General features: G+C 44.4%; 1 protein-coding gene across 12 annotated transcripts in view; it reads right to left on the bottom strand.

The window, feature by feature from the left end:
* Positions 1-20654, bottom strand: part of SLC4A5 (solute carrier family 4 member 5) — a 56708-nt gene that overhangs the window by 16366 nt on the left and 19688 nt on the right. For 9 of the 12 annotated variants that reach the window (XM_087938768.1, XM_087938770.1, XM_087938771.1 and 6 more), the window contains 12 exons: positions 18978-19130; positions 17713-17808; positions 16949-17004; positions 16005-16162; positions 15170-15257; positions 13930-14084; positions 12940-13077; positions 12038-12212; positions 11354-11487; positions 9322-9593; positions 1726-1787; positions 63-263 (listed from right to left, as the gene is read on the bottom strand). In XM_087938768.1, coding sequence (XP_087794894.1) covers positions 63-263; positions 1726-1787; positions 9322-9593; positions 11354-11487; positions 12038-12212; positions 12940-13077; positions 13930-14084; positions 15170-15257; positions 16005-16162; positions 16949-17004; positions 17713-17808; positions 18978-19130 — 1688 coding nt within the window. The remainder of the gene's footprint in view (positions 1-62; positions 264-1725; positions 1788-9321; positions 9594-11353; positions 11488-12037; positions 12213-12939; positions 13078-13929; positions 14085-15169; positions 15258-16004; positions 16163-16948; positions 17005-17712; positions 17809-18977; positions 19131-20654) is intronic. The other 3 variants (XM_087938767.1, XM_087938772.1, XM_087938769.1) reach the window with 3 other exon arrangements.

The raw sequence follows: 20654 nt of genomic DNA on the forward strand, positions 1-20654 counted from the left end.
TCTGGGAGAGGAAGACCTTTTCTGAATAGCTGACACCCAAGTCATCGTTTGGAGAATCTTACCTTGGTTGGAAAATAGCGACTAAACTTGAACTTTTTCAGAGTCAGAGTCATGGAATATGTCCCAAAGAAGAGAATGAAAGACATGAGGGCCAAATCAGGGACAAATTTACAAGACGTCCCCACCAGACTTCCTCCATATCTCAGGCATTCCTTTTTGCTCAATTGAGTCCAGTCCAGCACTGTTACATTCATAGGATTATACTTGAAGAATAAGAAAATAAACCATATTATTCAGGCACTGAAGAATAAAACTAACAAGTAAGTTAATACATGCAAGCGAGAGGTAATTTTTTAAAATATTATATATATTAGAATAACAGAGTTGGAAGGGGCTTCTGAGATCTTCTAGTCTAACCCCCTGGTTGACCAATGTCTTCTTAAAAACCTGCAGTAATGGAGCCTCCACAACTTCTGAAGGCAAGAGTTTCCACTGGTTAATTGTTCTCACTATTAGGAAGTTTCTCTTTAATTCCAGGTTGCTTCTTTACTTGATTAGTTTCCTGGAGAATAAGTTGACCCCACTCTTCTTGGTGGCAGCCACTCAAATATTGGAACGTTGCTATCATGTCATCCCTACTCCTTCTTTTCTCTAGACCAGACATACCCAATTCCTGCATATATGTATCTATATATCTGCATGCTACATATATCGGTGTATTATATATTATATATATATTTTTTAAAAGCCAGAATCACAGTTAATCACACCATTGTTAGGATGAAGAGAGTGCTTCCCATAGGTTATTTTCCCCTCCAAAAAGGGGTAATGGAGAAGATAGAAGGCATCTTTTAAACGTACACTTTATGTTTCAAGATACCTATTTTGCAATTTTAAGCTGTGATTGTTAATGTATCACTAGGAATTTTTCTAGAATTCTTTTCAAGATTAACAAAATTGATTTTCAACTCTGGAACAAATTGGACTCTTTTAAAGGGACTGTAGAATGCAATTGATCTGAGGAATCTCAAAATGTTTGGAAGGTCCATCCAGTGAATGAAAATCCCTAATTAGCAGTAAGAGTCAGGATTCAGCCCGGTACTTTGGAATTTATAAACCCGCAGAACACAATCCCATAGCTATATATTCTCAAGTCCTCTTGCATTCAGTGGAACTTACTTCCAGCCATCTATGTATTCTCCTACAGTCTCCTTCTTGCCAGAAGACATCTGGCGGTTGGGAATCAAATTTGAAAGGGGAATCATGATACTCTCTTGATTGCTGGCCTTGATCAGTTGAACAATAGATCTATAGACTTCTGTCGATGGAGATACATCTGGGATGTCTCTCTCAGGGATAGCAAAGGGTGTGTGTTTGGCATGGCAGGGGGTTTCCAAAGTTATCAATTTATGTATGCTTATCAGGAAGTGGATGAGGAACCATTGTGATTATTGCCATTAAATGGTCAAGATTGATCACTGGAGCAAGGAATTGTTCTCACTGCTTTAAGAGGTTTTAATTGGTGTTGCTTGAAGCCTCTTTGGGCAGGTTAGATAAGATATGGGCCAACCTTTTGAGGCCTAGGAATCATCTAAGCTGCCACTCACCACTGGTGAGAGGAGACGTACTATAATCAGTTTTTGCTCTTGCAGTTATAATGCTAAACAAAGATATTCGCAGTATTTTGGATTGGTGGGTGGGAAGAAAAGAGAGGAAAAAACTTACCATAGAAATATTAACATTGTTTGGTACCAATGGAACTGAAGCATTGAATAATGTTGTATTTGCTGCAGAAAAGGAGTTTGTAATTATTAAGAAATATATTGAGAAAAATATGACTCCATAATACACAATCATATTTTTGGTTTGAACTTTTTGAAAAATTCTCTTTTAGTGTTAAAGCAGAACCAGAATCCATTTTTGGCTAAACATATTAAAGGGGTCTCATCGGCTTCATTTTGGTCACCATCTCACCATCCAGAAAACCACTGGTGCCAAGTATTTACAGAACTCTCTGAGTTTGTAATTCAATGAAAAGAAAAGTTGTAAGAATTACATGCCCACAGCTTGTAAATAAACACCTGTTTACATGAACAGTTCAATAAGCTACAATGTTGTTCTGGTTCTAATTCCTGCAGAAACATCTCCCTAATCACTTAAGATGTGCTCTTTCAACTGGGAGCTCAGAAAGCAAGGAGGAGAAAGCCTCGCTGATGCACAGACGGGGCTTTGGGGAGCATACTGGTCCAAACAGATACCTTTCCTTATTGCTGGAGCCTGAGCATACCTAAGATGTTAACCGCTCCAAACTTGATTGCAGAAAGTACAACTTCAGCCACAGAGTGCTCAATGCCTGGAATACAGTACCTGACTCTGTTGTTACATCCTCTAATCCCCCCCCCCAATTCCTTTAACCTCAAACTATCCACTATTGACCTCACCCCATTCCTAAGGGGTCTGTAAGGGACGTGCATAAGCGCACCAACATGCCCACCGTCCCTGTCCTAATGTGTCCCTATTTCCTGTATTCTTACTCATGTTTATACTTATACCTATTACCTTGTAAGCGACTGACAAATCAAATAAATCAAATAAAACAAAATAAAAATAAATAAAATGTTGATGTCTCTCAGGAGCAGATTCCAAATTAATCCAAGGACAGAATTCATAGCTGGGGTGGATCCTACCTTCCTATTACTTCCTTCTCCAGATATTTTTGGGGACAATCAAACTCACTGTGCAGTAATACAGAGACACTTCAATCTACACCCAGGTGAGCTAGATAGGGGGTCACAGAGTTCTGAGGACCCCTTTGGGCCTCCTCATTGGGTGCTGCCGTGCTTGTTGTTTTTATCGTGGCCTGTTTCCCTTTCCATTGCCTGAAGACAACTCCAAAGGCCTGGGCCTTACCCAGGGTTGCTTTACCGGGAAGGCAGAAAGTGCCATTCGTGTGGTGAAAGACCCGCTGACCCCCTCACCAATATGGTTGGGGGCAATTCTTCTCTCTGCCCTCAGCTGACAGAAATGTACATGTCTCTTGGATTTGGGGGTCACCGATCATAACTCTCCCTACTAAGGTAAAAAAACAACAACAACGCTGGGTACATTTTCTAATCCTTCACCGGCCATCTCTATTCTTTTCTAGAAAAAGAGCAAGCAGGACGCATTTCGTGTGACATGCAAATAGACACTCCATGTTAAGCCATAGTAAGAATCGCTAAAAGGAAAAGCGCAATAGTATCTGTTGTTTTGAAACACCCTTCTTGAGGGGGTTGCCCTACCCTAGAGAGAGAGGCCTGGTTAGGGTTAGGGTCCCCCCAGGGGGCTCTCCTGGACTTGTGACTTGAAGAGCTGGTGGCAGTCATGGCTAGGAGGTCTTGGGGTGCACCAGTTGTACCCTTACCAGTGAGGCTCTGCACACAGCCACTCGTGCCTTAGTCATCCCACAGATGAATTAGTGCAACATGCTCTACAAGGGCTACTCTTGAACAGTATTCGGAAGCTACAGCCTGGTGTCTCATACAGTGGCAGGCCTACTCCTGGCACAAATACTTCTGCTCAAGCTCCATACTAGTTTGCTCCTGGGTTCCATTCATGGTGTTGATTATTACCTTTAAAGTCCTATAGGGCATAGGTCCAGGGTCTCTGAGGAGCCATCTCACTCAGATGGGATTAGCTCATCCCACTAAGGCCTGCTACAGATCCCATCTGCTGAGGAATTCTTCACTGTGGTCCCAACCTTGTGGAACCCTCTTCCACCAAGGGTGAGAACTACTCCCATCCTTTTGGCCTTCCAGAAGGGTAATAAAATTGGTTTTGCTGGTGTGAGTTTCATGAGGAACCTCTGAATTTATCCAGGGCGTCTGTCTGGACGAGTGCTGTTCCAAGGGGGGACCCTGATCTAAGAGATGCAAAAGCATCCGGAAGCTTCCCTTTTTCTTTGGAAGGATGTGAATAGGTCCTGGGCTGATGGAATGGCCATGCTGGTAAGAGCAGGAAGGCGGCAGGGCATGTTGTGTGTTCCTGGCTAGCAAGGGCCTGGCATCTGATGGGACCTCGAAAAAGGGCCTCCCTTTGAAATGTCATTTCCCCAGAGGTCAGGCTGGCCCCATTTTGTTGCTTTTCACATGGCCTCAAAGACACAGGTGTGTCAGCAGGCTTGGGGGATAAATTTGTTTAATAAATGAAGTAGAGTAAATAAAAGGAAAAGCAGTGTTTGGAAAGAATCATTCATCAGACTAAACTGGTTCTGACTTATCTGCAAAAATTGTATTGAATTTCTCTTTTGATGCCAATAAGCCAGGCTGTTGCAATTGATTTAATCATTTTTTCTGGAGGCAAACAATGTTCACACAATTAATGAAGGAGAAGCAGTTGTTGGGTCGGATTTCTTGCTGCAGAGAAAATACTGAATTTCAGAGGAAAAATAGAAAGAATTGGACAAAAGTGGGATAATTCTTGCTATTCATTCCAGACTTTTTTTTATGTTGCTTCTCCCTATAACCAGAAGCTTTTCCAAAAACAGACATATTAGGGTGGCTTTTAATAACTTCAAGTGTAAAATAACTAGATCTTGTACTGGATGAATAATGCTTTTTTAAAAGACTGATTTAATACTTTATGTATATTGTGTATGCTAAAGTAGAAATAACAATAATTAAAAAAATAAGAGTATCAAATATTTAATAATCTTAATATTTATAAAATGATACTCACTTGAGAATGAAAGCAGCCAAATAGAAGGGTGCAGCAGAGACAAATATGGTATAAATAAGTTACAGTAATCCAAAGCGTTGATTTGCAAAAAATAAGAGTAATAAAAAAATTAAGAGGTCTTAAAAGAATATTATGGACACTCCCCGTGGCATCTATAAGGGAGGTCATGAAAATGGGGGCCGTAGCATAATAAAAGCCACCCCCTTTTGTGGCTCTATACAAATAGGAGCAGAGCTTCAAACCGATACTGAGACCACACCAAGACTTTTCATTCCCCAGTCTGGATGCCACTGATGGAAAGGGGAGCAAATTCAATGGGATTCAGTTTTAAACAGTTGAAATAGAGGATAGCAAACATTACTGCTATTTTCATCGAGATAGAAGCTAAATACCACCCATATTTGAGCATTTCAGAGATTGGTTCTGGATTCTTCACAGCCATTGAGCATATATCTTCTAGACCCCAGGGATCCCTAATGAAACATCACCTGCTGTTTGGCATGCAGTGTGGCAGTATGTCACTCTACTTGGGTCTACAAGGCTCCTCTGAAAGACACCTCCGTGACTACATGTGCCAAGCTGCACCCAAAGATTAGACAGACGGACAGACAATGATAGATAGGAAGGAAGGTAGGTAGGTAAATAAATGATAGATGGATATAAATGAGAGAGAAAGAGAGAGAGAGAGGTTATCAGAAGATGTTTTGCACAAACTAACTAACATGAATATGTAAGAGACCATCTGTTTGCTTTGGGCAACCACCTTGGATACCAGGTGATAAAAGGAGGGGTGTGTGTGTTGGGTGTCTGTTTAGACTCCTGGCATGTCCATTTGCTTTTGCTAGGAGGATAGGGGTTTGTTAGTCACATTTTATATTTGGCTCTCTTTTAACTGACTATTTAAAAATGCACTTCGTTATACTGGAAGAGTATAACGTGTTGTTTTATTCCGTTAATTGTATTCCGTTATAACAGCTTTTACTAATACGTTGACTAACAACTTTCCCAATGGATACAAATCATTTTAGAAATAACACATTCTCTGTTTGTAACTTTGCTTGTTTGTTTCATACATTTGCACTCCCTTCATAATTATGGTATGGAGATCAAGATTCCCTTCCTGTTTCACTTGCTGACTCACAAGAATAAGAGGACAAGAAAGGACCTTAGTAGGCCAAAGAAGCGTAGAGGTTACTTTCACATACTAGACTGAAACAGAAAATCTTCTGGGCAGCATGAGGTAAAAAGGCTCCATTAAAAGGCCAAAAGTTGAGACGCGGACTCCAACCTGCAGACCTTTTGTTGCATTCACATAACTTGGAGCCTCTCCTCTCCCATGGGGGGCGGGCGGGGGGACACCCATGGCTCAATCCATTCAGTTTTACATTAGTTTTATGAACCGAGTTGAAAGAAGAATAAAACTAACTGATTTTCTTTTCACCGCTTCTGTAAGCCATGTGTACACCTTATCCTCCCGATTTCTATGGAAACATGTGGAAGCTAAAAATTTTAATTAAAATTTAGTTCCATTGAGGACTACATGTTGGTCAGCCAGTTGGTGGTGATGCTGTCTAACCCACATTTTTCTCTCTCATCAAATAGTAGGTTGTGGTCTACTTTATAAAATGCCTTACTGAAGACAAAGTAAGTCAAATCCACAGCACTCCTCTGGTCCATTAATTTTGTCACTTGGTCAGGCTGATAGGTCTGTAGTTTCCTGGATCTATCCCTCCCCTTTTATTTTTGAAGATGGGAACTACATCAACCCTTTCCCAGTCCTCTGTTAGTCCCCCAGTGCTCCAGGGTCTTTGAAAGATAGAATTAAGTGGTTCTGAGATCATGTCAGCCAGTTCCTTCAGAACCTTGGGGTGTAATCCATCTGGTCCTGGTGATTTGAACTCATCTAGGGTGGACAGGTGCTCACTTACCATTTTCTTGCTCATTTTAACTTGTATTCCTAATCTGTTTTTACTGTACTGTACTGTATTTGATAGGTTGAACTGTTTCTTTTCCTTTTGTGTAAAGACGGATGCAAAAAACGAGTTAAACAGTCCCGCTTTTTCTTTATCACCTTCTTGCCACTTTCTCCCACTCATGGACCAATTTGTTTCCTTGACTGTTTTCTTGTTTTTTACATGTTGAAAGAGGCTCTCTTTTTGTGTGTGTGTGTTATTTTTGACTTTTGTTGAGAGCCTTAGTTCATTTTGAGCCTTAGCTTTCCTCACTTTATCTTCGCAGGCTCAGGCTATTTGCTGATATTCTCTGCCTTAGTTATGTGCCCCTCTTTCCACTTTTTATACCTGTCCTTTTTGTCTTTCAATTTAGCAGAGAGTTCTTTATGCAGCCACACTGTTTCTTTTGAGACCTGTTGTTTTTCTTCTTCGTTGCTATTATGCTAGACTGGGCTTTTATATCACTTTTCAAAGTTTCCCAAGCTTCTTGGGTTGTTTTCGCCTCGAGGATTCTCATCCGTGGAATCCTTCCCAAGCTCTAAGTTTATTGAAATTAACTCTTTTAAAGTCCAAAACTCTAGTTTGACTTTGTTCTATTGCTTGAGCGTGCGTAATGTTGAATTCCAATATTGCATGATCACTCCCCCGCCCCAAGGTTTCTGTAGCTTCAACACCTTCCATCATTTCATCTCTGTTAGTGAGGATTAAGTCCAATAGGGCGGATCCCCTAGTTGCTTTCTCTACTTTTGGGGAGACAAAGTTGTCTGCTTAGTTTATCAGGAACCTCTTTGATCTTCCACTTGTGCAGAGTTTGTCAGGGTAGTTAAAGTCCCCCATTACTATTGTGATGTGCTTCCTACATACCTTAGTTAACTGACTAGCAAAAAGTTCATCTGTTTCCTCTGTTTGGCTGGGTAGCCTATACTATACTGTACATCTATGGCAATGTCATTTTTCCCACTTTTATGCATTGACCCAAATGCATTCAACACAGTTTTCATCATTGTTGCGTTCTATTTTTATAGAGATATATTTATTTCTTATATAGAGGGAAACTCCGCCTCCTCTTTTGTTTGGTCTAAATTAAATTCAAATAATTTAAATCCCTGTAGCTGTAGTTTCAATTTGTGGGTTTCATCCCACCAAATTTCCGTAATGGCAACAATATCATATCTAAACCACTGAGGCAATTTCATAAGTATCTGACAATGCAGAGGACTTAATTGTAACTTTGGAATATAAATCTGACACCAATCTCTATTATGATGATGCTTTAAATACAAACCTTCCACTACATTTGAAAGAATTCCAAATAAATCTACACTTTTCAAGAGAACAAACAAGATCAAGAATCCCTTGAGAAAGATTATAATTATTTGATAGAGAAGAAAAAGATTGAGGCAAGTTGGAGGGAGTGACTTAAACTTAAGGAGCTAATTAGAGTTGGGATGGTTTTATAATTGTCTGATATTTGTAATAGAAAGAGGTAGCAATAGAAATAACACTCAGCCTCATATGCTGCCCAATCTCTGGGTGGTTTAAAATGTCAGCCTCTTGCCCCCCACAATGTGGATCCTCATTTTAACAGAAAGATGGAAGGCTGAGTCAACCTTGAGCCCCGTCAGGATCCAACTCCAGGCTGCAGGCAGAGTTTGACTGTAATAATGCATTCTAACCACCGGGGCTCTAATGTATAGTTTGGAGTCCCTAAAGTAGGTTTGAAAATGGGTTTCTTTTTTCTTTCTTTTATACAGCATATAATGCTCATTGCGTTAAGCTTGTAAAAATTATTGAGTGAATTTGAATGTATATATGTTAAAAGGAAGTTTTAAAAGTTGCATTAGAAGTCATCAACTTTAGAAATGTTTTTAAAGAAAAGTTTACAATTTTAAAATTAGTAGAGAATTCTTCTTGTTAGAGAAAATGTTTTTCAACTCTGGCATTCCTTTGACTTGGAAACTTCTGTGTATATATAGCTGTATTTTTAAAATTCAATATAAGACAGTAGAGGGCTTTTTACTATTTTGGGCATGGGTGATTTAAATAAGGTAAATAACAGTGTGTCTTCTGCAATCTGGTTCCTCTTCAGATGCTGGCCTGCCCTGTGTTTAAGAGGCTCTGTGAGTGTCCCACACAGGCTCTGATGGTTGCAGCTGGGAATGTAGCAGCCTCGCAGTCACGGACTAATGATGGGTGTGAATTGCCTACAGTGAATTTTGGTGCAAGAAACACTCCACAACACTGAAACGTATTGTGTTAGAACAGGCTTCAGGTTTCTCAGTAAAATGGTCCTGACATAGTAAATTTTCAGTAACGTTCATTCCCTCTTGTGATTAAAGTTTACTTTTGCTGGACAGGAAGGACAGCACTGTAGAGACATGTCATGAAAGCAAGTTCAGCATAAATTTATGATACAACCTTGACAACAGAGGGAACTCTTGTCCATATATTGACAAATATTGGATTCAAGTTTTGCTGACTAAGCTACTTCCAGTTTCAGACAGAATAAATGATGTTAACCTGCCTTTGCAAAGAACTTTCAGAAATTTTTGGAAGACATTTTTAAAAAGTGGATAATATCAAGCACAAAATACTGCTTCGTTATAAAGGGTAATGCCACGGCTTTGCATTGGGATGCAGGATTTGCACTTACCTGCATCTGGAGCTATGCATTCGCATTTATACATGGTCACATAGTCTGGATTGTAGTTGATATTGATAGGGTAGACCTTAAAGGCTCCAATCATCTTTTTCATGGCATCATAGATGAAGATGAAGCTAATCAGAGTGGAGAAGCCTTCTTCAGTGAAGCGAGTGATGTACTTAATTATGAAGCTGGCATCTGTAGCCACCAGAATAAGGCACTGGGCCGCTGCGTGTAAGCCGATCCAGAGGCGAAACTCTAGGTAATCAATACTATTTCCTCTGAGGGGGAGAACAGAAACACTCGGTTGACCCCAACAGCAGAGCCCCAGCGGCAGCGGCAGCAGCAGCAAGGCATGATATTCCCAAATGAGTGGGAAAAGTGGCCAAAGATGGCGGAGAGTAGGGCTTGGCCAAAGGAAGCATCTCCTCTGGATGTGACCTAATTGGAAGTACCTGATCAACGTTGGGTGAGTTTCTTACAGGTTGGGCAACATCTGCAACAGGTTCTGTTTCTTTAGCAAATTGAGCCTTAGTGATGGCAGGACTTGTTTGGGATATTTAGGGGTGTTAACAGCTATGCCCAAAGCCTAAATGTTTTGCTGCCTACATCTGAACATTGTGGATTTGGCATGTAGCATGTGGCCCGGTTCTGCTATAATTCATTGCCTTCATACGCCAGTTGGATGAGATAAGCCTCACAACTGAAAAGGAACCGATTCCATAAGTTTGGAGTCGCTTTGTTTGAGATGGGCTGCCACCTAAATGTGCTAAACAAACAAAGAAACCCAACCAACCAATTGCTAGTTAATAAAAAGTACTACAAGATTTAGAATGAGTTGTGCCCTCTTTGAAACTGCAATCCAAGCTGCCCTGCCTCGTTATCAGGAAACTCCTTCTTAATTCTAGGCAGGACCCCTCATAACCCCGCACCCGCTGTTCCTGGCCCTGCCTTTAGGTGCTTTGGAGAAGAAGTCAAGCTCCTCTCCACTACCGTGACAGCTGTCACGTCAACCCTAATTCTTCTCTTCGTAAGACTGGGCATACTCGTTCTCTTATCCATTCATCACAACCGTTTAGCCTCCAGATCGCTTCTCTCGTGGTTCTCTGCAGTTTTTCTAAACATCCTGGATGCAGCATTCCAAGTGGAGACTCACCAGCGCAGTATAAAATGCTACGCTCACTTCTCATGCTCACCTTGAGGCTACACTTCTGCTCGTGCAGCCGAGAACGGCGCGGGCTTTGGGGGCAGCTGCGGCACAACTGCTGGATCGCCCTTCAGTGACTGTCCACTACGGCTCTGGATCTCCCCCATAGTTGCTGCTCTTGAACCAGACGCTGCCTTGTCTACACTGGTGCCGCAGGCTCTGTTTTTAGCCAACTCACACTAGCTTCTAGTGCAGGGAGTCCTCAATTTACAACCACAATTGGGCCCAAAATCTATGTTGCTAAGTGAATTTTGCCCCATTTCATGGCTTTTCTTCCTCTAGTTCTTAAGAGCATCTGGCTACCCAGATCATCCCAGTTGTAAAGTCAGTGACACGGTTGCTAAGTGAATCCAGTTGCCTCCCCGTTGACTTTGCTTCTCAGGTGATCGCAAAAGTGGCTACCGGGACCCCGGGAACCCTGCAACTGCCATAAACATGAACCAATTTCCAAATGCCCGAATTCTGATCCCATGGCCCTGAGGATGCTGCAAGAGCCGTGTGTGTGTGAAAAATGGCCATAAGTCACTTGGGCTTCAGTGCCATTGTCACTTTCAAAGGTCACTAAATAAACTGCTGTAAGTTGAGGATTACCTATCACTGCCTTGTTCCTTCCTGGTTTCTTGGGCTGATTCCATTCCATTTTTTTGAGCTAATGCTGCCCAGGAGGCAAAGAGAGCCATGCGGAATTGGGCCCGGTACTTGTGTGATGCCCAAAGGTTAAAGACCTTCAGAGAAGGCCCACTCTCCTGTTGGGAAGGGGGACGGCCAACTGCCCCCCCGCCCCATAGCAGCCAGGCAGGGGCTTCCGGCGCAGTTCGAGAGGCCTCCACTTACTTGCTGAAGTCATAGAGCAGCTTCTCAAAGATGAGGATGGGCCCCGTGCTGCTCAGGATGATGAGGGGCTGCCCTGCCAGCAAGCAGAAAGCGGACCCTGCAATGGCCGTTCCCAGGAAGCTCTCCATCACACCCTGGGGGCACAAAGAGGCAGGGGCACTGTCTGAGTACAAGGAAGAGGATTCTGGGGACCCTCCCGCCACGTTTCTGTCTCTACGGACAGGGAAGCCCTCAGCACTGCCTTGGGTCCCAAGGGTTCTTTTAGCCCAGGCCTTTAGCCTGGAGAAGCCCACATGCCACGTGAGGCATGGTAAACAGGCACAGATGTGGCGCCTCATGTGGCACAGATGTGGCGGGAAGCCTGTTCTTCTTCTCCCTGCTCTAAAATCTGGCCAGGGAGTCCATTGGCCCGTAATCTCCCAGGAACCTTGACTTCCAGCCGGACTGAAGGGCAAGGATGGGAGCAGCATACTAGCGGTGCTCTTCCTAGTCACACCTCAGCGCACTCCTCAAAGCAGGCCTGGGCGGGTGGGCGGGGAGGGTGCAGAAGTGCCAAAGCCTCCTTCTTCCTGGTTGCTCAGGCCTTGGGACGTCAAGAGCCCAGATAAGACAGATTCTCCAGCACCACTGTAGAGGACTGGGGGGTTGGGCCGGGGGCTGCTTGGGAGGCTGGCCTGAACTTGCCTGGTAGTTGTCAGTAGCATCCCCCAACAAGCCCCCAAATGTGATGGCATTGGCAATGCAGCCCAGGTAAATGAAGAGCACAGCAGAGATGGACTGGATATGGAAGCCGTCATAGAAGTCACTGAAGAACCAGGGCAGTTTCCTCTTGAGATCCAAATAGAGGCCCCCGCAGAACCTGGAAAGGAAGCAGGGCCGGCTGTGCTCTCTGTGCCCTGAAGGGCTCTCCACTCCATGCCCAGAGACCCCCAGTATTATCCCTCAGCTTAGTTCCCCTGGGCAAGATTTCCTGAGCTGCACGTGATGCAGCAGCGGATGGCAATGCCCCATCTAGCCTTCCTGATGGCCCTGAGCACCCACCTCATGGACCGTCTCTGGCTGGCCCTTCTGGATCTGGCCCTGCTTGGTCAGCACCGGGCTTCTTCCGGAAGGTTCTGTGCCCAAGAGGGCAGGGAAAGGGCCACTGTGCACGGGGCCCCCTGGCTAATGCTCAAGTCACCCGGGGGGGCCCCGAACGACCACAATTTATGTCAATCCCATTGGAAGCAGGGATCGGGAGCAACAGAGCGAGGGGCTGAACCCTCCCTGTCCTTCTCTAAAGTTCACTTGCCAAAGCCGATTTCCCCCCATCCAGCTTTCTGCACTGGCCAGACCCTAAGAGCTGGGATGGAGGGGTGAGGGTTACAAGCCCGTCTTCCAGGGGCTTATGCGGCTCTTTTGAGCAGGCTCCTTCTGTCCAAAGAGGGAAAGGCAGGTCTGTAGGCCCGTCCTTCTTCTCCAGCAAATGAGGTCATGTCTTCAGCTGCAGAGCTGTATTCGGTGCTTCCCTGTACCCGGACAGCAGGGTTTCCCCCCCGCCCCCCTTCACTGCTGCCGATTGCCGATTGCAGGGACGCTTTTCTCACCGTCCGGTCCAGATCAGCTCCTCTCCAATTTCATGGACAGCTGGAAGATCTTCTTCGCTGCCCCCACCCGCACCCCCTGCCACTCCTCTGGCTGCCCCATTCATCTGGGTTGCTTCGCTCAGAGAAAACACAGATTTTCTAGGAAGAAAATGACATGGAATATTAGTACCCAAAGGCTGCAAATGGGTGCCGGTAATACAAGTTGGGGGCAGTTGAAGGCAGATGTTTATTAGATTTCTATCTTACTTTTCCTCTAAGAGCTCAAGGCAACATACAGAAGCCCCTCCCTCCTCCTGAAGCGGCTCTATGGCGACTCAATGGGCCCAGCTAGTAGCGTCAGTCCTCCTATCCCATCCTGGAGACAGCCTCCCTGGGAGGCAGAAGGACCACGATTGGTCCAATGTCGCCCATCAAGTTCTGCAGAACTTGACTCTCCTTTTTCCTAATCCTGCGCATGTTATGGGCCCTCCCTGGGCCACCCTGCTTTGAACATAGTTCTAAAAATATGATCAAACAAAATACATCCACCTACAAATCATGGGAAAAGTTGAACTACAGGTCAGGGAGGGATTGGGTTTGGCTCTTTGTATTGGTGAGAGGGAACTTCAGATCCTGCCTCACCTTCCTGCAACCAACACCTTTAGTAAAAGTCCAATTCGGTCAACTGGAGTCAAGAGTCTGCTTTCCTAAGTGATTGTTTGGGGGGCAGGTCTGACCCAGGGCTTCGTCTCTTGTTTTCTAGCCGTGTGCCTTAACCTCTAGACCAGCTGGTCCTGTTTTGATACACCATAAATTGACAGAACTAGGTGCATTTTTACATTGATATGGCATTAATTTCCCTGTATAAATCATGTATGTGTGTATTTTGTTTGCTCATATTTTTAATCTATGTAAAAACCGGGATTAATCCCCAAAGAGGTCCTTCCTGATATTACAAAGGAATGAGGCTCCCTTGGACAAAGGAAGTGGAAGCACCAAGAACCCACTTACCTTTTCTCTGCAGAGGGCACTTTCTTGGGTGGCTCTATTCGAACCTTTGGATCCCACCCGCCTGGAGGAAGGACGGTGACTTCATCCAAAAACTCATCTAGTCCTGCTATCAGGTCTTCTCTGTCTCTTGCTTTGTAGGCTACATCACTGAACAGCTGCACACAAAAAGGAAGAATCGTTAGCTAGGAAGCCGTGGAGCAGCCAATCTCCTGTGTACAATCTTGGTTAGGTCTTCACTTCTTGTCTTGTATTTAAGAACAGTACTGAACGCATGAATGAGAAAACATTCCAACTGAATCACTAGAAGCCATGCACCAATATGATGAATCTTCCGAGACAGTCAAATCTACTGTGCAATGAACATTTATTGAGTGGAAAAGAACCAACTTGCCATAATGGGGAGAAAGGAAATGGTAGCATAAAAGCGGGATGTAAGAGGGACGTGTAGACAAAAATTAGCTGGGTCTTCAGAGTTGGAAAAAGAAGAATACATACTGTAAAAACAGCTACAAGAGGAAATGACTAGCCTGGAAAGAGAACTGAATTGGAAAACAGGGAAGGCAAAGCTAAAATGGAAAAACAGGAAAAATCGATTCTTCTAAGAATCCATTAAAAAAGCCCAGAACTCAAAACAGGCAACTGGGCATCCCTAATTAGCTGATTAATATTATTAGACACACCTTGCATTAATTATCTCCTAATTTTAATGTACATGTGATGCAGGATTTAGTATGTAGCAGGAAATGTGTAGGAGGCGGTCAGGAAGAGGGCAACCTCCTACCTAGTAGCTCAGCCAATGGAGAACAAGGAGGGATGTGGCGGCTGGGACAGGGCCCTATAAAGAAGGGGATATTTGGGGTTGGAACTTTGGAGAGAACCAAGGTGCGGAAGCTTCTCTCCCCACTGGTTGCAATAAGCGAAACAAAAGGCCTTCCCTGGGTCTTGGCTGGTTAGTGGTCAGGCCAGATTGCCTCTGGCCACCAAGGAAAGTAGCCAGGAGCACATAACAGCCGATGTTTAAGTAAGACAATACAATCACAACGGCCGAGTATTTAAAATACCCCAAGGAAAGATTCTTTTACACAAACACATTTTGGTTCACCCACTTACCACCTCCTTGCACAAGATATTGAGTAGATCTTTGGGATCAGTTATGCTGCATTGTGCTGTTGCATTTGGGGCACCTGAAGGAAAACATTGACACGGGGGCAAATGGCAAAGGCCTGCAAAACTGACTTACATCATCTACCAAAAGGGTAGCAATGGCTCGCCCAATTTCGTTGTAGGATTTTGCTTTTCCAGTGGGACCCAGGAGTATAAATAGGAATCTGGTGAAGGAAAGCAAACCAAGATATGAGCGTTTGCAAGCCAGCTGAACACTGTTCCCAGATAACAAGCTCCTGCAGGAGAGAACGGCTGACCCTTTAAATGGCTAACAAAAGTATCAAAGCGTTGATAGAAGTGGACAGAATATGACTTTTCCTGTTATGACCATTTGCTAAATGCTGATTCTACGCTTTTCATTGGAATAGGGGCAAGTCAACATCATGATCATTCGCAAGTAGAGTAAGCCAGACATTTGTGCCATGTTAGACCACCTGGAATGCCTGAAATTTCTCTCCTCATGCCTGAAATGTAATTTGAAATCAAATAAAAAGACTAGAATGTCTATGATTCTGGGAAGAAAGGAGAAGAATTCTGAACGAAACATAGTTAAATGCGATTATTAGCTGAATCTTCTGTTAAATTGGTGGATGAAATTTTCATAATGGTTTGGAAGTTTTGAGAGGGAGAACCCTCATACTGTATTCTCCCCCAAATTAAGCAAAGTCAGGAGACTTTTAAAGCAAGTATTAATCCAGTATTTATGGGTTGTTTTGCATACTGTGAAATAAGATTTTAAAAAATGAATTGTCCCTTTAGGGACCATTTTCAGTAACTCCAAATGAACCTGGGTAGAAATATAGAAATAGAAATGAAATGGTGAAGGTGGGAAGTCCACCCCAGGCTTCAGCCCTGTTTCCGTCTTTTAAACTGGACCAAGGTGCAGGGAGTGTCTCTGACCATCGACCTACCTGGTGGGAATCGGCACTTCCGTCATCCCACCCAGCATAGTGGGCTGTGTAAGCCGGACAAAGGTTACCAAAGGCTTGTCCAGGAAGTCCACTTCTCCCACCAGAACATTCGAGGCTTCCGCGTTTTTGGGGATCTTCTTCATGAACTTGTTTCTGAGCTGGAGAGGAAAAAAATATTTCTCAGAAGATAAGAAACGTTCCTTCTCGTCTGATTTGTCTTGACTTGCTTTCATAACCAGCACCGTCCAGGGGAAAGAAAGAAGCATTCCAGTGGACACTTTTTCTCCCAGAATTCATGGTTAGAACATAAAATAATAATAAAATAAAATGTATAAAATAATAATGTCATGCTGTATTATTCCATTGTTGATATTTCTAATTTTACTAATTACTGATCATTAATGTTACTAATTTATATCATTATTATCTGCAGATACACATATGGATATATAGCATCATATGTTACTATTAAGAGAGCCAGTTTGGCAAGGTGATTAAGGCATGAGGAGAGAAACCGGGAGGCAACCAGTCCCGGGTAAAAGATGTTGGACGAAGCACAAGGAGACCCAGGTTCTAGTCCTGCCCCCTTCTCCCGCATCAGTTGCTAGAGAAGGCCCTGGAGTGTTTCCGGACCGGCGCCCTTCTTCCTCTTAAAATGGTCCCACCCCACAAGAGCAATCCCATCTAGGTGAAGACAGCGCTTGAGTTCAAACCCCCTCCCTTGGCTACAGACAGTGGAGAGCAGCGGCTTCTTCTGAAGTCTCTGGAAGGGGGGGGGGCGTTAGGTGGGGCTGGCGTCCCCGTGGGCCCAAAAGCCACTGAGCAGGGAAGGGCAGCAGTGTACCCAGCCAGGGAGCCACCCACCTTCTGAGGTCAGGCCCAGCAGTCCCACCCTGGGGCCATCGTGGGAGGCTCTCAAAGAGCAGCGGCTGGCAGACTCCTACCTGGGCTGTGCTTGGCATGTCCGTGATGTCGTTCATGCTTCGGCTTTGGGTGTGGCCTAAAGGAGGAAAACATTTGTTTGTTTGTTCATTTATTTAAAGTGTTTATGCAGCGGCCCATTTTCCAGCCGACTTTGAATGGCTTCCAGTGTGCAGAGAGGCCGTTTCATTTCTTCTGGCATGAGTGCTAGAAGGAAGCAAGTGCCCTCGTCTACTGTTGTATCCTGGGCCCCAAACCTGGCCACAGTTGAGTTCTGCTTGAGCCCGTCGGTCAGGCAACTCGGGGTAGCCCTGCTGGGGAGGAAGCTCACCCCTCCCGAGTGCTGGACTCTGCTGGAGCCCCTTCCCAGGCTGTGTGGGCAGGGGGAGCCCGGGAACAGCAGTCCCAACAAGCCTGCACTGCTAGGCTGGAGAAGTGCACTCGCTTTCCCTTAACCGGCGGGTGGAAATTCAAGCCAGGCCGATTCCCCCCCCCCCGCCCAGACGCCACGGGGAGTGAGCTGTTGTTTGGCTGCTCGGTGTTGGGGTGACCCTTTCATTGGATGATGGGACTCACGAATTGACTGTTTTCCTTTCTGTATTATATTTGTCAGTGCTGAATAAAGATGAGAACTTTCTAATTAGGAAATTTGAAAAACAAATATTCAAAGTACTGGTGAAAACATCCCTTAAATAAACCTGGGGTAAAAATAAAGAGCAATATAAAAATATTAAAAACATAAAAACCCTACCAATTATTATATCAGGTAGTGAGGAAAGGAACTTACGTAATCTTCCATAAGTTGAGTTCTGCCTTATACGGAGGTCTTCAGAAGAACGATAAAAGCCAGCTCCTGCAGCTGGACTCTGGACAGGGCTACGGTCTGTTGGCAGGCAGAAACATAATGGGGGTGAACCTATCCTAGCCCACAACTACAACAAAAAGGATCCGCTAGTGAAAAGTTGGGCCTCTGGTACCAAGCAAGAGCCCAAACCACTGAAGAAACACGGCTCTTTGAGTAAGAAGGCAAAGGTGGGGAGAGGTGGACCGCAGACCGAATTCCCCACAGCACTTTTTTCATGGGCACCAGTTACGGGGAGGGGCAGGGGGAGGGGGAGGGGCAGGGGAGCACACAGCAAGAGGCGGGTTGACCCCTGCAACCTAAGCAGTTGCTTCTTTGCCATCTTCTATTTCAGGGAATTGCTGGATGTCACAATGGCACTGAATATATCATGTACTGTGAATCTCCCCTTCCACATTTTTGGGAACAATAAATCAATCAGAAGGGACCTGGAAGGGACCTTGGAGGTCTTCTAGTGCTAGTCCAATCCCCTGCTCAAAGGAGGAGATCATTTCAGACCAGTGACTGTCCTGTCTCTTCTTAAAAGCCTCCAGTGATGGAGCCGCCATGATTTCTGGAGGCAACTTCGGTGGCCCTGGTTCATTGTCTTCCTGGTTGTGAGGAAGTTTCTCCTCCATTCCAGGCAGCTTCCGTACTTGGTTAGTTTCCATCTCTTGTTTCTTGTCTGGCCTCCAGGTGCTGAGCCCCCTCCTCTTTGGGGCAGCCCCTCAAATACTGGAACCCTGTCACCCCTGGTCCTTCTTTGCTCCAGGCTAGCCAGACCCAAATCCTGCATCCGCTCTTCCTATGTTTTAGTCTCCAGCCCCCTAATCATCCTGGTTGCTCTTCTCTGCACTTTTTCCAAAGTCTCAACTTCTTTTTTGTAATGTGGTGACCAAAACTGGATGCTGTATTCCAGGTGTGGCCTTACTAAGGCTTTATACAGTGGTACTAATATTTCACACGATTGTGATTCTATGCCTCTGTTTATACAATTAAGGATTGTATTAGCTTTTTTGGCTGCTGCTGAAAAATCCTTTTTTTAAAAAAAATTCCCCCCAGGATTGATCAGAGCCATATCCTCTCCCCACTCGTCTTGATGGTTTTGCAGTAGCAAAAGAAGCCCATACGAAGGAACCCAAGACTTCACCATCTTGCTGTCACCATCTTCCCTGCTTTGCCAAAAATAACACTCTGGAAATTTCACTCACTTATGCTCGAGACAGATTTGCCAATATCTGCCAAGGATCGGTGGATGGATTTCTTCATCTGATGTCGGTGCTTTCTAAGGAGCACATAGCTTATTTTCTCTCGCAGCTCTGGCTTTAGAAGGCCATCTTCTATTTGTTTTTCAATGACATTATCTGAAAAACATAGATTATACTATTGAGGATGTCCAGCCAAAATATTCCCAACTTTTGTTAGTCTTGTATGACTCTTGAATTTCCAGACCAGATGGATGTAAGGTAATAGGTTTAATTTTTTGCCCATGCTATTTTTCTTTGAGGAGATTAGAGTAGGAATGATGGAGATGAAACCTTTATAAGACAAACTTCATCTCCCTTCAGTGACCTTCCAAAGACATCCTGAAATCCTGAACTGCTGCTGAAATTAAGTCGTTTTGCCAAAGTCTTTCAAGGGGCCTCCTGGGAATGCTGGCTGGCTACACAGGGACGGCCAACTATTGCCCAACCCAATTCATCAAGACGTATTTCAATCTGAGGTGGGATTCAGCAGGTTCTGACCAGTTCTAGGGAACCGGTAGCGGAAATTTCGAGTAGTTCAGAGAATCAGCAAATCCCACCTCTGACTGGAGATTTTACAGTATCCCTCCTCTGCCATGCCCACCCAGCCACGCCCACAGAACCGATAGGAAAAATATTTGAATCCCACCACTGATTTCAATCATTGAACTAGTAGCAACGTAAAAGCTAATAGACATTTTTTCAAATATCCTAAGTTATTGACTTAAAGATTATATAAAAACATAACTGTGATTTTTAGGTGATGATAACACAAAATGCATGTATTAATGAATATAAAAGTCAAATCCATGAGAGGAAATCCATCGGGCACCAGAAGGCTACCCTTGAAGAACAGCTGGGGCAGGAGCGCAGGCAGCCTTGGGGGGCCTTAGAGGGGCCCAGTTACCATTGTTTCGTAAGCTCTCCTGGCTGCCAGTCTGCTTCTGGGCGCAACTCAAGGTGCTGGGAATCTTCTTCCTGGCCTGGTTCCTTTGGGGTCCCTCTCGCCCCACTGGGATCGGCTGGCGCCACGCACACTGGCAGAGGAAGCCGGCTCCAAGCCTTGTTGGCCAGGGAATTCTGGCTGGCTGGGTCCAGGAGAAGAGCTCAGCCATCGCTCCTGCCCTTTGGAACAGCCTGTGTGGCTGGGGTGAGGGTGGGGGCTGAGAGATGAACTACAGATCTCCCCTCCCCCCTTGCTCATTCTACCCCCTCCCTCCCCATCTTTTAGTTATAGCAGATCTTTTGTATTTTTATAGTATTTTATTCTTATTAGATACATATTGTTTTATTCTTTTAAACAATGTAAACTGCTCAGAATGACTTCGTGATGAGATGGGCAGAAAACCATTTAATAAATAAACAAACAAAATAAAACTGAACCAATATCCAATGAGAATACAAAAGTAATTATATATTCTTTTATAATGGTATTCAGTATAATGCAAGAAAGTATAACGCGCAACTTTCAAAGCTACGGATCTAATAACGGATTCCTCTTGGACTGGTTAAAGCTTACCACTCACGATGTCCCACCATTAATTCTGCCATGCACCATTAAGGATGATTAGCCCTGGATGCCAGGAATTGCCTGAGCTGGAAGGGACTTTAGAGATCATCTAAGAAGGTTATACATTTGTTAAA

The sequence above is a fragment of the Pseudonaja textilis genome, chromosome 9 (assembly GCF_049901715.1).
Source record: "Pseudonaja textilis isolate UNSWEBS1 chromosome 9, rPseTex1.2, whole genome shotgun sequence".
In the NCBI taxonomy this organism is placed as follows: Eukaryota; Metazoa; Chordata; class Lepidosauria; order Squamata; family Elapidae; genus Pseudonaja; species Pseudonaja textilis.